This window comes from Rutilus rutilus (assembly GCF_951802725.1).
Source record: "Rutilus rutilus genome assembly, chromosome: 1".
Classification (NCBI taxonomy): domain Eukaryota; kingdom Metazoa; phylum Chordata; class Actinopteri; order Cypriniformes; family Leuciscidae; genus Rutilus; species Rutilus rutilus.
Window position 1 is genome coordinate 62,988,162 of NC_140209.1, and position 15,833 is coordinate 63,003,994.

General features: G+C 36.9%; 1 protein-coding gene across 1 annotated transcript in view; it reads left to right on the forward strand.

Annotated features, from left to right (window-relative positions):
* Positions 1-15,833, forward strand: part of LOC311295497 (protein NLRC3-like) — a 36,721-nt gene that overhangs the window by 17,291 nt on the left and 3,597 nt on the right. Inside the window, exon 4 of the mRNA XM_084416922.1 lies at positions 13,009-13,182. Coding sequence (XP_084273048.1) covers positions 13,009-13,182 — 174 coding nt within the window. The remainder of the gene's footprint in view (positions 1-13,008; positions 13,183-15,833) is intronic.

The following is a 15,833-nucleotide window of genomic DNA, read 5'->3' on the forward strand; positions in this document are numbered from 1 at the left end:
ACGGAGAGCGCGCGCTATTCAAACGCAAATGACTGAGGCAATCCACGCAAACCTGTGAACGCCCCCATATCAGCTCGAGAAAACACAAGTTTAATCAGACCATTGTAGCCTACTTGTTTACACCGTCTCGCAGCGCTGTGAGGAATAATAATAATGGAAAATGTACCTCAGAAGTGTGGGTATTTCGAGGAGCAAGGATCCGACTGAGCTGAGGAATACTGTAGTACATTTTTTTTCCTTCTCAAGTGAATCGCATTTCTGTGAATGAATGAACGGCAGAGATGCGCGCTGTTTACCACAGCTCGCAAAAAGACAGTTTAAATTTAAATCGCATTTCTGTGTGTGAATGAATGATGATGTTTTAGCAAACTGTATTGCTATACTGAGATGAGTAAAAATCGACTGAAATATGTTGAAATAAAATGTAGGCTATTTGTATAAGCAACGTATTAAACTGCAAATTAACATTTATATGCCCTAATATTTCATAAAAACAACGTTACAGTCAGGCGAAATATGAAAGACAACATTTTGTTGACTAGATTTGGGTACAGTTTTTACTGTAGAATATACTGCCACATCAAATAAGCTTTTGTTTAACAATTTCTGCTCATAAATAAAATACTATTTTTGTAAAAAATAAAGTCATCAACCTAGATGTTAGCTGTTCCAATGTTGGCTATATTCAAACTAATGAATACATATGATAATAGGCCTATAATCATTTTTTTACAAAGAAAGAGTACACTTGAAATATTGTTGAAATTGTAATTATTGTTGTAATTGTAACCTTTTTAATAAAATAGCTAAACATATTTACAAGATAGATGTAAGCAAAATCTTAAATGGTCAATATAAGTCTTCTAAATATATCTTTTGTCCTTGCATTCATTCTTGGCTCAGTCAGTGTCACACCTGAATGAATGGCTCATTATGCAGAGTGGGTGGGACATTGTATTCTCAGGTGTAAACCACTCCTCGTTCACGCCCCCCTCGCATATTGGCTTTCCAAGCAAAACCTGTCTTACACAGTTTAAATCAATGTATTGTTTTTTTTGTGAACGATAAAGCAAGACTATTTTCACATAATTTTGAAGCCAGAACTCGAAGCGACAACATCCATTAGTCAAAAGTCTTGTGAACACATATTTAGTATGAGTTTTGTGGTCTTATTTCAGTAACTTTCATTTTTATTTTTTTCTATAACCACGCATAAACATTATTCTCTTAAAAATACAAACATCTACATACATGTTGCTTGCATATTATGGTAGCCCTGTTTGTGCTATATAGAGTGAATTTACACCTTTGCCATTATCATGTTTATAAATAACTGAAAAAAGCACAAATGTCAGGGCATGTCAAAACATCCCAAGGGCCCCAAAAACACCTTAGACCCCAGAGGGTTAAGCATTTATATGGTTATTGGTAACGGCCATTTTCAAAACCAAATTGCTGATAAAATAATTTAATTTTGAAATGTGCTATATGTGCTCTGACGCTGCCACCTCTGTCGGAACTCACCACTCTGTAGACTAGACCAATGTCCCCTCCCATCTGATTTGTTGGGAGTCACAAGTCCGGCCAATCAATGCAGAAAGCTGAAGGCACTGAAAGTTTTGCTCTCTCACACCGCAAGCACTTGCTGACTGGAGCTGCTTCACTGATCACTTATCAGTTGTCTCTCAAAGTTAAGGTAGCAGCAGACTTTGCTGAAGTTGCAATAAATCACTACACTGAAGTTGCAAAACACCTCAATATAATCGGACAGACGGAATCGCGGAATCCAGTCATAAAAACGGAATTTACTGTATAAAGCGGAATATCACGGAATTTGTACAAATCAAATCGAATTTTAAACCACAAAAAGACTTTTTAAATATGAATCCTGCGTGTCTCTAACTGAATGGCGCTGACGCGTGATTTAATTTACCACACACACACACACACACACACACACACACACACACACACTGGAGCACGTGTGACGCTTGCGCTGTTTTCAGCCTCAGCCGCATCATTATATGAGGACATCATTGCATAAACATCATCTCCAGATCTGCTTTGAGTCACTTCATGACGCTTTTTAACGCTTCAACTGAGAAAAGCTATCGTCATATCATAAACATACAGAAACTCAAAGATCTCCACGGCAACCCATCAAAATAAAAGTTTTTCATAGGGCCCCAAAAATGTAATTTTTGTTAAACTGTAAATAAATTGAATAAGTTTGATGATTTCAATTAACTAGAAATGCTTTTTGATTTCTAAAATTTTATTTAACCATTAAAATAGAGTCTTTAAGTTTTACAAAATGTTTACAGAATGCTGCTGGGTGCTCCCTGCATATTATTAATAATAATAATGTTATTATTAACAGTTATCTGATTTAAATATATGTTTAAAAGTATTTGTCAAAACCATAGACTGTAAAAAAATATGGACGTAGTGTCCGTGACGTCACTCGTAGGTTTCTGAAGACCGTTTTTGAAGCCTAAAGTGGGCATAGCCGACCGTCGCCATCTTGGCAGCGCATCACTCCCGAATTTATTTATTTTTACAGTCAGACAATGAACTGAGGTAACGTGACGGCTAACAGACAGCAGACAAACGGCTAATGATGACTAGTGACCACAGCAGCGGGAATCCACCTGTCGCTCAAAAGTGGACACCCTTAATTATGCAGAAATTTAAACAAACAGTATGGAATTTTTCGCCACTAGGGGTCGCTAACCTCTTTACAATAACAAAGGCGCAGTTTGATGACGCAACATTTGCTAAGAACTATGGATCTTGTCGTCAACGTCAAGCCGACCGATCTAATAATGTTTATGGATGACTGAATACATAGATGCTTTTATCATGACTGTGATATGAAGCAGTTCGGGATTGCTAAGAGACAGCTATCAGCTCCACACGCGACGCGAGTCCCGCGGATATAAAAGGAATATGGACATTTCATTCTACCGAACTACACACAAGTGCAGAATTACAATTCACAGGTCAGTTTATTAGACAAATTAAACTTGTGAGGTAACACAGCGCTGTTTCACTTGGTCTAACATTACACTATCACACTAAACTGCATTTCAATGTGTTGAAATTTATGTTTTAGTTTGTCTGTATGAGACTAGCAGTAAGCTATATCAACATTAGAATAACATACAGATCATATTATAACATTTTATCATTGTTGAACTATATAACATTGATTAGTTTTATGTAAATGTGCTCACCTGTTTAATAAAGTACATGTAGAAGCGGTCGAAGTCTCGGACGTGGAGCTCTCGTTTATATACTGTCTATGGGAGCTCTAGGCATCTCGAAAACATCGCGCTGATATTGATTCTCGTTTTAGTTCTCATTTTTTTCTTATTATTTGAAATCTTATTATTTAAAGAACAATCTCGATGGGTATTGACCACAGATGATTGTTTTGCACTCATTAGCGTGATTGTAGCTGTGAGAGCTGTCTGTACCTTCAGCTAAAATACAACAAAACAAGCATCATTCTTCTTCATTTTTTACACGATATGGGACATCTGATTACAACAACACTTGCTTACATCAGTTAATAGTTCATAAACTATTGCTTCAACTGATCTCAAACTTCTTTAACTTCAGTTAACACAGAAATGAACGATTAACTGCACTTACCTCTGCTCAGCCATGAACTGGTCGAAAGCTGATGACGTAACATGTAGGTAGGCCCGCCCTCACGTGATACTGATTGGTCGATTGATAAGCTTAAATCTGATTGGCTAAAGAGTACGACTGCTCTGTGTTACGAGTGTTATGCTGCCAGGAAAGTCTCAAAAACACACACACACATATCTAAGGCGATTCGTACGTGAATGACGATTTGCACATTCAAATGCAAGAATACACTCGTACATTTTAAACATTCAAAGGTTTTTGTGCACAGTTGTATATCTACGAATTGTGTTTTGCCTTTGTGAAATGTATTTTATGAGTATATAATTTTATTTTGCGCATGTGAATTGCTTTTTGTGAATATATTTTTTTTTTCACGCACGTGGATTTTTTTTGTGTGCACGTGAATTAGGTTTCATGCATGTGAAATTGTCTACGCATTTGTGAATCATGTTTTTTGCGTGAATTATATTTGAGACTAATCTGCTTCCATATATTTCTGCCTAATTCAATGTTAGTTTGTTAGTTCATGTTAGTTTATAAGTGTGATTAATCTGTCAAATGTACACCTAATGTATATTGACCAATGCATATGCATGTGTATTCGGTTCATAAAGCTAACAAGTTTAAGGATGCACATTATTTGTATATTGTATTACAGTGCTGAGTACAGCTTTACATCTGCTATGTTATCTGGTAATTTACATGTGGTAATGTTATCATGTTTATTCTAAGCTCACTTAATTTGCCATTTATTTCTCCTTTCCTTTGTTTAGACCACACACATATACACACATGAAAGTAACCATCCTTACCAATGTAACCAGTGAACTTGATGGACATTAAAGTCATTTAATGGGGTTCCTGTCTCCGTGTCCTTACCGTCACCATGGCGATGACCAAATCTACCTGAACCAGTCCACCTTCATTACCATGACAGTTATTGATGTATGTGATTGTGTCTCTGAAGACAAGGTAGACAAAGGATGAGTGGATTGTGAGGGGAACGTATGAGGCTAGAAGCATGTTTGCTCTGTGTGTAGAATTCCAGCTTGTAGAGTGATGTCTGTGGTGGTACTATGGATGTGACCAGTTCCCAGAGGGTGTTCATCCTAGCGCTGCCACTGCCAAGGGAGATTCACAGGGAGATTTGTTCTCCATGTTATGCTTAAATAGTCAATAAATGGAGAACAAATGTTTCTGCAATCAGTCCAGGTATGTGAGTTCTGAGATTTGTAGTCCAACTGCTAATACTCAGGTGAGGGAGACCTCTGGTGGCAGACGGGGGGATTTTCAGAGGTAGCGTTCATGACAAACTAGTAGTACAGCGATCAGTTCAGGTGCAGAGATGCACAGATGCAGAGATGATCAGTTCAGGTGCAGAGATGCACAGATGCAGAGATGATCAGTTCAGGTGCAGAGATGCACAGATACAGAGATCATCAGTTCAGGTGCAGAGATTCACAGATACAGAGATCATCAGTTCAGGTGCAGAGATTCACAGATACAGAGATCATCAGTTCAGGTGCAGAGATTCACAGATACAGAGATGATCAGTTCAGGTGCAGAGATTCACAGATACAGAGATGATCAGTTCAGGTGCAGAGATGCACAGATACTGAGATGATCAGTTCAGGTGCAGAGATGCACAGATGCAGAGATGATCAGTTCAGGTGCAGAGATGTACAGATACAGAGATGATCAGTTCAGGTGCAGAGATGCACAGATACAGAGATGATCAGTTCAGGTGCAGAGATGCACAGATACTGAGATGATCAGTTCAGGTGCAGAGATGCACAGATACAGAGATGATCAGTTCAGGTGCAGAGATGCACAGATACTGAGATGATCAGTTCAGGTGCAGAGATGCACAGATACAGAGATGATCAGTTCAGGTGCAGAGATGCACAGATGCAGAGATGATCAGTTCAGGTGCAGAGATTCACAGATGCAGAGATGATCAGTTCAGGTGCAGAGATGCACATATACAGAGATCATCAGTTTAGGTGCAGAGATGCACAGATGCAGAGATGATCAGTTCAGGTGCGCTCCATATTTCCGCTTAAATGATGTTTTATAAACAAAGTTCGGGAGGAGCACGTTCAAATAATCAATCAACCAATCTATCAATCATCTCATCAAACAATTACCATGTCTACCCTATCAGCATGAGAGGAAGCATATATATATTCACTCTGTCAACTCACCTAACTTCCTTGACAGTTTCAGCATCCCTCCACCACCCCGACTCCTCACCCTTGGCTTGTTCTTTCACAGCCAGGAATACGGGGGGAGTACTCTGGGTTCGGGCCGAATACCGAGCCCGGAGCCCTCTCCTCGGACAGCACGCCAAATACGCATTTATTCTATCTGACTTATTTGTAAGTGTGAACTAGTGAAACAGATATGTGGCTATAGCGATCTGTCACATGCATTAAAGTGTTAAAATGGTATTTATTGTTTTAATTTAAAAGGTTGAGACCTTGTTCTTATCAAAATAACAAAGTGCATAGCTTATTGTGATTATTGGATAGAAGTAACATTATTAAAATTATTGCTTTCATCTGGGCGTGGATGGGGATGATCCCTCTGGCGCTGTAGCATATTAGACGTTTTCACCGCTTTTGCTGACACTTTTCAACTGAATGTTTTGCATATTGTATACCCGTCATCAACCACTCCTGAATCATTTTTAGATTGCCAAAATGCCCCAATAGCTTAATTAACATCTGCGAATACAGGTCCAGGAGATTGCATAGTTCCACCATGTTTTCATTTTGAGAGTTTCACATGCGCTAAAAGTTCATGCTTTGCACGCGCCCTTCCTTACCTAGAGTATCCAGACAGAGGGCGCAAGTCTGAACGACTAATTTTCATTGTTTATTTCTTAAATTTTTAACCATAGCTTCCAAATTCTCTTACGGTTTAATAACGTGACCATTTTAATCACTGTCAATTGTGAAATTAGGTAATCGCGACATCATTTATTGCAATCAATCAAAGGTCCTTGTAAAGACGGTTGATGGGTCGAATTTAGCCAGCAATCTGCCAGTGGAAGAGCCCTGTATTTCAGCGGTTTTCAATAGGTGAGGCGCGCAAAGAAAAAATAACTGTAATTGTGTGTGCGAGTATTAACTTTAAAATGTGTCGTTTCCTTGTCCCAAGTCAACAGAAGTCAGCATTAAGGGAGAATACGGAGCCCGGGAAGTCACCTGTGTGAGTAAAAAAACGATCCATGGCGACGGTTTTGCAATCCGTCCGCTCAATTTATAAGAAGTACTCACGAATTCTCAAACTGTTCCCTCGGTTTAACAAATCGTGCCCACGAGTTTCTAATCCGCGCTCTCAGACTTGTTAACCGTGCCTTCAGTTTTTGCAATCTGTACCCACGAATTCATAAACCGTGCCCACACTTTCGCAATCCGTTCCCACGTAGTATTGTCGTCGGTTCATAATGCGGTGAATTCCCGCTCCCATTTACTTCACAATCTCATTAAAGAGAGACGCGCGTCACGATCTGTGCACTGCCACGTCTCGCACTCGCCATGTCGCCAGATTCAGTATCAGTGCACCTTATGAACCATGGCGTTAACTTGAACTGCATTTCTGTCAGTGCGTGACTACAACTCGTTAATAAACAACAGCTCGTTTTTTTTTTTTTTTTTTTTGATCCATTTCATACGATCCGTCTTTATTTGGCAAGTGCACTTGCGCAAAAACGTTTTTCATGTTCAACTGTTTTTTTGTGTGTGGATGCTGATAAAACAGCTTCGCCGAGACTACAAAGAGACATGCATTTATGTGTGTGTGTGTGTGTGTGTGTGTGTGTGTGTGTGTGTGTGTGTGTGTGTTTGTTTCTTTTGTAAAAGTTTCCCGGATATAACTTCCCTATTTAATGCACAATTTTCCTTACAAATTATATTATCAGCATTACAATGTGAGTAAATGTAGCCGTGTAAAATGTAAGGGATGATGCCACCCCTTCTTGAACAATATGCATTTACGTTTAAATTGTAACATATTTAATAGCATGGAATTACAGTGTAATTAGTGTTAGCCTACTATCTTAGCCTTTTTCAGTGCATTAAGTGAATATTAGTGATTCTCATTTATCAAAACACTAAAATTGGTACCGTTTTGGAGAGAAATTGGGTATTAATTAATCTCTCCCCACTAAGCAAAATGATGTCCGAAAGACGTCTTTTCAATGTCTTTGTTACAAAAATCGGACGTTGAAATAACGTCCACTGAGGAGCCAGAATGAAAGTTTTTATGATGTCTTTTTTTGATGTGTTCTGCACGTCCGATATAGACGTTCATCAAACCTTCGTACAAGTTTAAAAACTAGTTCAAATGTGGCCATTGTGGACATATTTCAACATCATTTATGGTCTCATTTAGACATAATTACTTTGACTATTGCTGTCAGATGATCTTAGTGAGAATTAACAGAGGTTTAGCTGTTGATATTTGTTTAATTTGAAGTGTCACCATTGTGGTGATCAGTGTTTGCTTTAGTTGGGCTCTTGGTCCCCTTTCTTTTTACTTTAACTTTTATTTGGCTGCTGTAACAGTGTGTATGTGTAACACAATTGTTATGGCAGAGAAAGCCTACAAAAAGTTTGAAGTGTTATCAGATCAATGTTGATGACGACATACTCATCACAAAATGGGCCTTTAATGTTGTGTTTAAAGTTTTGTGTTTATATTTGGCATTCATAACCACCAACCTTGTGGAACTGCATTATTGGTGCCAAAAGCATTAAAATGATGAGCACATGTTTTGAGCAAATGTATCATATAGTCACACACAGACATCAAGATTTTGGATATGAATCACAACAACGGTGACAATCAAAACAAAAAAGCTTGGGAATTAAGGATGAGTTTTGTACTACGAAAGCTACCCATCATGCATTGCAGCATGAAGCTTTTTTTTTTTAATTGTCACCATTGTTGTGAATCATATGCACAATCTTGATGTCTGTGTGTGACTATATGATACATTTGCTCAAAACATCATGCTGTTGAGCACATGCTATTTATACACCTTCAAATAAGTGATCATTTTAATGCTTTTGGCACCAATAATGCAGTTCCACAAGGTTGGTGGTTATGAATGCCAAATATAAACACAAAACTTTAAACACAGATGCCCATTTTGTGATGATTATGTCATCATCAACAGTGAGCTGATAACACCTCAAACTTTTTCTAGGCTTTCTCTGCCACAACAATTGTGTTACACAAACACACTTTTACAGCAGCCAAAGAAAAGTTAAAGTAAAAAGAAAGGGGACCAAGAGCCCAACTAAAGCAAACACTGATCACCACAATGGTGACACTTCAAATTAAACAAATATCAACATCTAAACCTCTGTTAATTCTCACTAAGATCATCTGACAGCAATAGTCAAAGTAATTATGTCTAAATGAGACCATAAATGATGTTGAAATATGTCCACATTGGCCACATCTGAACTAGTTTTAAACTTGTACGAAGGTTCGATGAACGTCTATATCGGACGTGCAGAACACGTCAAAAAAAGACGTCATAAAAACTTTCATTCTGGCTCCTCAGTGGACGTCATTTCAACGTCCGATTTTTGTAACAAAGACATTGAAAAGACGTCTTTCGGACATCATTTTGCTTAGTGGGTTTAACCCATCTCATGGTGTGTGATGCTGAACTATCATATGAGTTTCTAAAGGTTTTTGAATTTTTTGCACAGTTATGAATATTGATATTTTATGTGCAACAATAGCATGCTCAGGCTCTGGCCTTTCGCCTAATTTTAAATGCTTTTTTTTAATATAAAAAAAAATTGCACTTACTGTAATTCACATTATATTTTGTTCTTTGTCAGAAAGAATGCATCAAATCAGTACACTCATCACCATTTAAATCATATTACAGGATTTAAATGGTGATGAGTGTACTGATTTGATGCATTTTTCAATCTTTCTGACAAAGAACAAAATATAATGTGAATTACAGTAAGTGCAATTTTTTTTTACATTTATTAATTGTAGTGCACAGTGTTTATTATAATGGGGTAGAATCCACAGCTCAGTACTCACTACTCACTACTCACTACTCACGAGTACTTTTAACCCTCTGGGGTCTGAGGTGTTTTTGGGGTCCTTGAGATGTTCTGACATGCCCTGACATTTGTGCTTTTTTCAGTTGCTTATAAACATATTAATGGCAAAGGTATAATTACACTCTATTTAGCACAAACATGGCTACCATAATATGTGAGCAACATGAATGTACATGTTTGTATTTTTGAGAGAATAATGTTTATGCATGCACAGCAAAAACTCCAGTGTTAAATGAACACTCCTGGGAGTGTATATGAGTCCACACTCAAGAGTGTAAAGTGTTAAAATATGAGTGTTAAATTAACACTCAAGAGTGTTAAAGTTAATGAGATAATTAAGTGATTAATTGAGTGATGATTGATCATTATTGAAGACATCTGATGCAGAATCACTGAAGGAGAAAATCTCAAATTGTAAGCCACCGTTATGGTGATCAGTGTTTGCTTTAGTTGGGCTCTTGACCCTTTTATGTTTACTTTAGTTTTTTTTTGGCTGTTGTATCTGAGTTATAACTGCCAGATGAACAAAGAAAAAAAGTGATCTGATGGTGTTGGTTATATTATGACAATCGTCATTTGAACTTAATCACTGAACTCATTAAGATCCTTATTTCTGACTTAGTTTTATGCTGTTGATTACAGCATAACTGTGATTCTGCATAAATATCCAGAATTTTAGATATTATACAAAGGATTTCTTAAAAGTTGTAAAAAAAAAAAAAAAAAGCTTTCTTTTAGGCACACACAGACATCAAGATTCAGTCTATGCATCTCAACAATGGTGACGAGCAGAATATTCAATTAGGAAAAGTAAATTACATAGACAATTCAGATCATAATTTATTCATACCGCAATGCATGATGGGAGCCATTAATGAGTTGTGATTGGTGGCAGCCACTGCAACATGCTTTATTAATGTCACCATTGTTGAGATTCACAGGCTGATTACTGATGTCTGTGTTTCTGAATAAATTCATTTGAAAGTCTTTTGATCAGAATAATGTTTTTTAAATATTATGGATTATATGAAAAATACTGAAAAGCATATGCTGTAGAATCACAGAGCTGCTGTAATTAACAAGTTAAACCAAACTAGCTCAATAAGTTTTATTTTTTGGATCACAACATGATTATGTCATAACATAACCAACACCATCAGATCTAATTTTGTCTTTGTTCATCTGACTGTTATAAATCAATAACAGCAGACAAGCAAAATTTAAAGTAAACATATAAGGGTCAAGAGCCCAACTAAAGCAAACACTGATCACCATAATGGTGACTTACCATTTGTGCTTGTTAACATCAGGTGTCTTCAATAATGATCAATCATCACTAAACTAATCACTTAATTAGCTCATTAACTTGAACACTCTTGAGTGTTAATTTAATACTCATATTTTAACACTTTACACTCTTGAGTGTGGACTCATATACACACCCAGGAGTGTTAATTTAACACTGGAGTTTTTGCTGTGTGGTTATTGAAAAAACTACAAACTAAAGTTTCTGAAATAAGGCCACAAAACACATACTAAATATGTGTCAATAAGACTTTTGACTAATGGATGTTGTCGCCTAGAGTTTTTTCTTCAAAACGATGTGAAAATCATCCTCCCTAATCATTCACATAACACAATACATTGATTTAAATTTTGCAAAACACTTTCTGTTTGGAAAGGCCATATGCGAGTGGGCGTCAACGATCTAACACCATCATGCATATTTAGTGGTTCACACCTGAGGAGACAATGGGGCCCGCATACTTAATGAGCCATTCATTCAGGTGTGTCACTGAGCCACAAGAAAGAATGCAAGAGCAATATGTATATATATATTCTACCAAATTGGTTCACAGTTGGAAGCATCTCATTTTTATTAATTTTTTTCACAAATTGTGCTTGCAAATTGTATAATATCCAAGGAAAACATGTCTAGTAATTGTGAAGTTAATTCTCATATTTTCAGTTTTGGAATATGTATCCTCTCCCCAAATTTGTCACTAATGAAACACAATAAAAATTATTTTTAATAAAGCTTATTTGAGGCGGCAGATATTTTTGGCAGATATCACAGTTTGCTTGGATGCCTCAGTCATTTGCGTTTGAATAGCGCGCGCTCTCTGTGGGCGGGGTCACATTAAAAATAATTAGCTGAGATGAGAACGACTGACATCTCGCTCTTTTCATACAGATTACATAAACTGAGAATATTTGTTTTTTTATAAAAATTATAATCATTATAATCATTTAAAAGAAGAGAATTCAAGCTTCATGCCTGTGTGTCTGTATGCCTGTTTGACTGAGTATTCGCGGAGTTATGGTTCATTTTCGGACTCGTTTCAGAATTGACTTCACTGACAGAGAGAAAGCAGAACTCACATCATGTTTATTTTTCTTTATTTGGCCAAAAGCACAACACTTTGTTTTTATTGTGAGTATACACAAAAACAATACACACTTAACAGGATCGATTGATGTATGAAACTGGTTTGTAACATCAAAGTCAACAGAGTATTTGGACTCTGGTTTGAACTAATAAGAAAAAAACAGAGCAAATCACGTCGCGTGATTGCCGACCTCAGAGGGTTAAAAAGCTACTTTTTTACTCTTACTCAAGTAGTTTTTTGGACAAGTACTTTTTAACTCTACTCACACTACATTTTTTGAAATGTAATGGTACTTTTACTTGAGTATGTTTTTTCAGTACTCTTTCCACCACTGCTGATTTTGTTCGAGATGATGTGCATCTCCTTCAAATGTGCGCTTAAAGCCCAGACACACCGTGCCGATTTCAGCCGTCAGGTGTCGTCGGTGGTAGCTCTGGCGCCGATTGCACATGTTAAGCGTGTTTTGTTGACTTGTGGTTAGGCCTACTGATGTTCAGTGATTTTAAAAGTAGCCTCAATTAGACCTTCATGAAGTTGGAAATTATTTGCTGTTGCAAAGAATCGTTTATGAATGCACTTTTAAGAAAGTTGTGGAAATAAAATAATATTTACATTTTATCAGTTGTTATTGAAACTCATCATTGCCTGGAGCACACAAAAGATGGCATTTACTGCAGAGGCGTGTGTGTGTGGGTTAGGACAGGCGGACGGGATTTTGGGGAAGGGGGGGCTCGGCTGTCCTTACCTACTCTAAGGGGAGGCTCACATTCACCCAATTTGAAAACCCCTGCTGTATTTAATGTAGTGTATATTCTATAAAAATGAAGCACACTGACATGAACACACACTTGTTGTTGTAGATTATCTGGCTGTATGGTGACAGAAGAAGGTTTTGCTGCTCTGGCTTCAGCTCTGAGTTCAAACCCTTCACACCTGAGAGAGCTGGATCTGAGCTACAATCACCCAGGAGAATCAGGAGTGAAGCTGCTCTCTGATACAATGAACCATCCAGACTGCACACTGGACAAACTCAAGTAAGTGGACCAGTAAGAATCATCCTGGCTGGTGTGCGTGTGAGACTGAGAGTTTTTAATAGTTGAGGTTGTCAATAGACACTTTACTACTTCTTTATTAACCAGGATACTGGAGTCAACAAACATTGGTGCATATCTGTCAAAACTTTGGTTTTTACATTCTAAATTGTAGAATTATAATAGATTCCTGTGGACAGTTCACTTACAACTCTGGGGTCTTCGGCAGTAGATAATACTATAACAAATAAAAGCCCCTCCAACTTTAGTACATTTACCATCAAAGCTCAACCACCTTTTCCGATCACTGCCAGATCAATGTCTTTATGAAATATGATAGCAAACCAAAAATACTAAATTTAATAACCAATGATAGCAAACCAAAAATACTCAATTTAATAACCAATACATTTAGGTGTTCAAATATTTCAAAATTATTGTAGCTGTTCAAATTGAAAATCATACCCCAACATATATGTCATAATGACAAAATTTGACCCCAAATACAATAAATTTCCCTTGTCATTTGCATTAGTGTATTGACTGAATTTCTCTCTGAAAGTTTTTTTAGTTCAGATAAAGGTGACTAGCCCTATAATTTAGAGTATTTTAGAGTATCCTATTATTATTATTATTATTATTTTTGCTATAATGTTGTTTTGCCCATACAGCCGACAATGGGCTGTGGTTTGTTTACCTAAGGCATCAAAAAACACCAGGCTCCTGTCTCATACCCTCTAATTCAGACAAAGTGATAAAGCATATGAGTTGTTAGTGACAATGTGTGTAGAAAAGAATGTACACAGTAAATTCCCCGGTGTTAAATTAACACTGCTCGGTGTTCATATGGGAACCACCAGCAGGGTGTTAAAAGTAACACTGAAGCAGTGTTAGAGTTAATTAGATAATTAAGTAATTAATTGAGTGATGATTGTTCGATTATTGAAGACACCTGATGATAGACACCTGAAGAAAAGGGAAACACAAGAACTACAACTGACTTCCAGACAAAGCCTTAGATGAAATCAACTGAAAAAACATGAAATAGATTTTATTACACACCAGTTTGACCTTTTTTCTGTCATTCATCTACAGAAGGTCTTTTTGAGAATGAACACATTTTTAGATGTTGAAGTTGTATTACAATGTTTGGTCACCATTATGGTGATCAGTATTTCCTCTGGTTGGGTGGTTTGACAATTTATATTTTTGTTAGTTGTTGTCTTTGTAATGGTGTTTACTAAAACACATAATTTATTGCAAAGGAAACCATAAACAAAGATATGATGTATATTTAATCATCATAACAAATTTTTTGCCAAATATCAAACATTCTGAATCTTAACTTCTAAATACATTGCGAGAAATTTAACCGTAGACACACACACTAACATCAAGAATCAGCTTATGAATCACAACAATGGTGACATGCTTCATGCTGCAATGCATGCTGGGAGCCATTAGTTTTATAATATGGTGGTACCCAGCATGCATTGCTGCACAAAGCATGTCACCATTGTTGAGATTCATATGCTAATTCTTAATGTCTGTGTGTGTCTTAAATAAATTGCTCCACAATGTTCAAAAAAAATAAAATAATAAAGAAAAATATTCATAATGTCTGATCTGTGGCACGAAAGTTTCTTTGGTGAAAAAGAATATATTAATAACAAACAACCATTTTTGCTACTTTATGAGATTAGTGAATCATTCAACTTCATGATGGTTAAAACTACATCACCTGATCATCTTTGGTTCTGGCTTCCTTTGTAACAAAAAAATGTGTTTTGGTAAACACTGTTACAAAGACCACAAACTTGCATAACAAAGCCAAGAGACAAAGTGCCCAACTAAAGCAAACACTGATCACCATAATGGTGAACTTGCAAAAACATATTATTTCCAATAAAACATCAACATCTACACCTCTATTAATTCTCAATAACTAGTTAGTAATAAGTGAAGCTGTGGAGTTGTTTAATCCTCCTCTGCTGAGATCTTCAGAGATTTAATTTCGTCTTTTATCTTCAGTTGATTTCATCTCCGGAATTCAGTCATAGTTTTTGTGTTTCTCTTTTCTTCAGCGATTCTGCTTGTTATCATCAGGTGTATTCAATAATCGAACAATCATCACTCAATTAATCACTTAATTATCTCATTAACTCTAACACTGCTTCAGTGTTACTTTTAACACCCTGCTGGTGGTTCCCATATGAACACCGGGCGGTGTTAAATTTAACACCGGGGAATTTACTGTGTAGGACTCTGATACTATAGAAACTGTAGAAACCTCACAAAGTCATAGAAAGTGTATCTTCCTTCTTCATTGCCCATCATACTCTTTAAGAGACCCCCATCTTACACTGATCGCCCAAACAGATAACCTTCTCGAACATGTCTGTTTACCAATTTATGACACAGCATGTGAAAAATAAATTCATTTTATTTCACAGTCAATTTCCAAATAATTAAAATTTAGTTTCACACTATACACGTTCTCAATGACCCCCCCCCCCCCCCCCCCCCCCATCACAAATTCTCCATCACAGAACAGAGAAAATGTTATTATAACAGCAGTGCATTTCAAAGGATGTCTTTGTCACAAGATGATGGAGATGAAGACGAAGGTAGACAGGATCCAATAAGAAGTGATG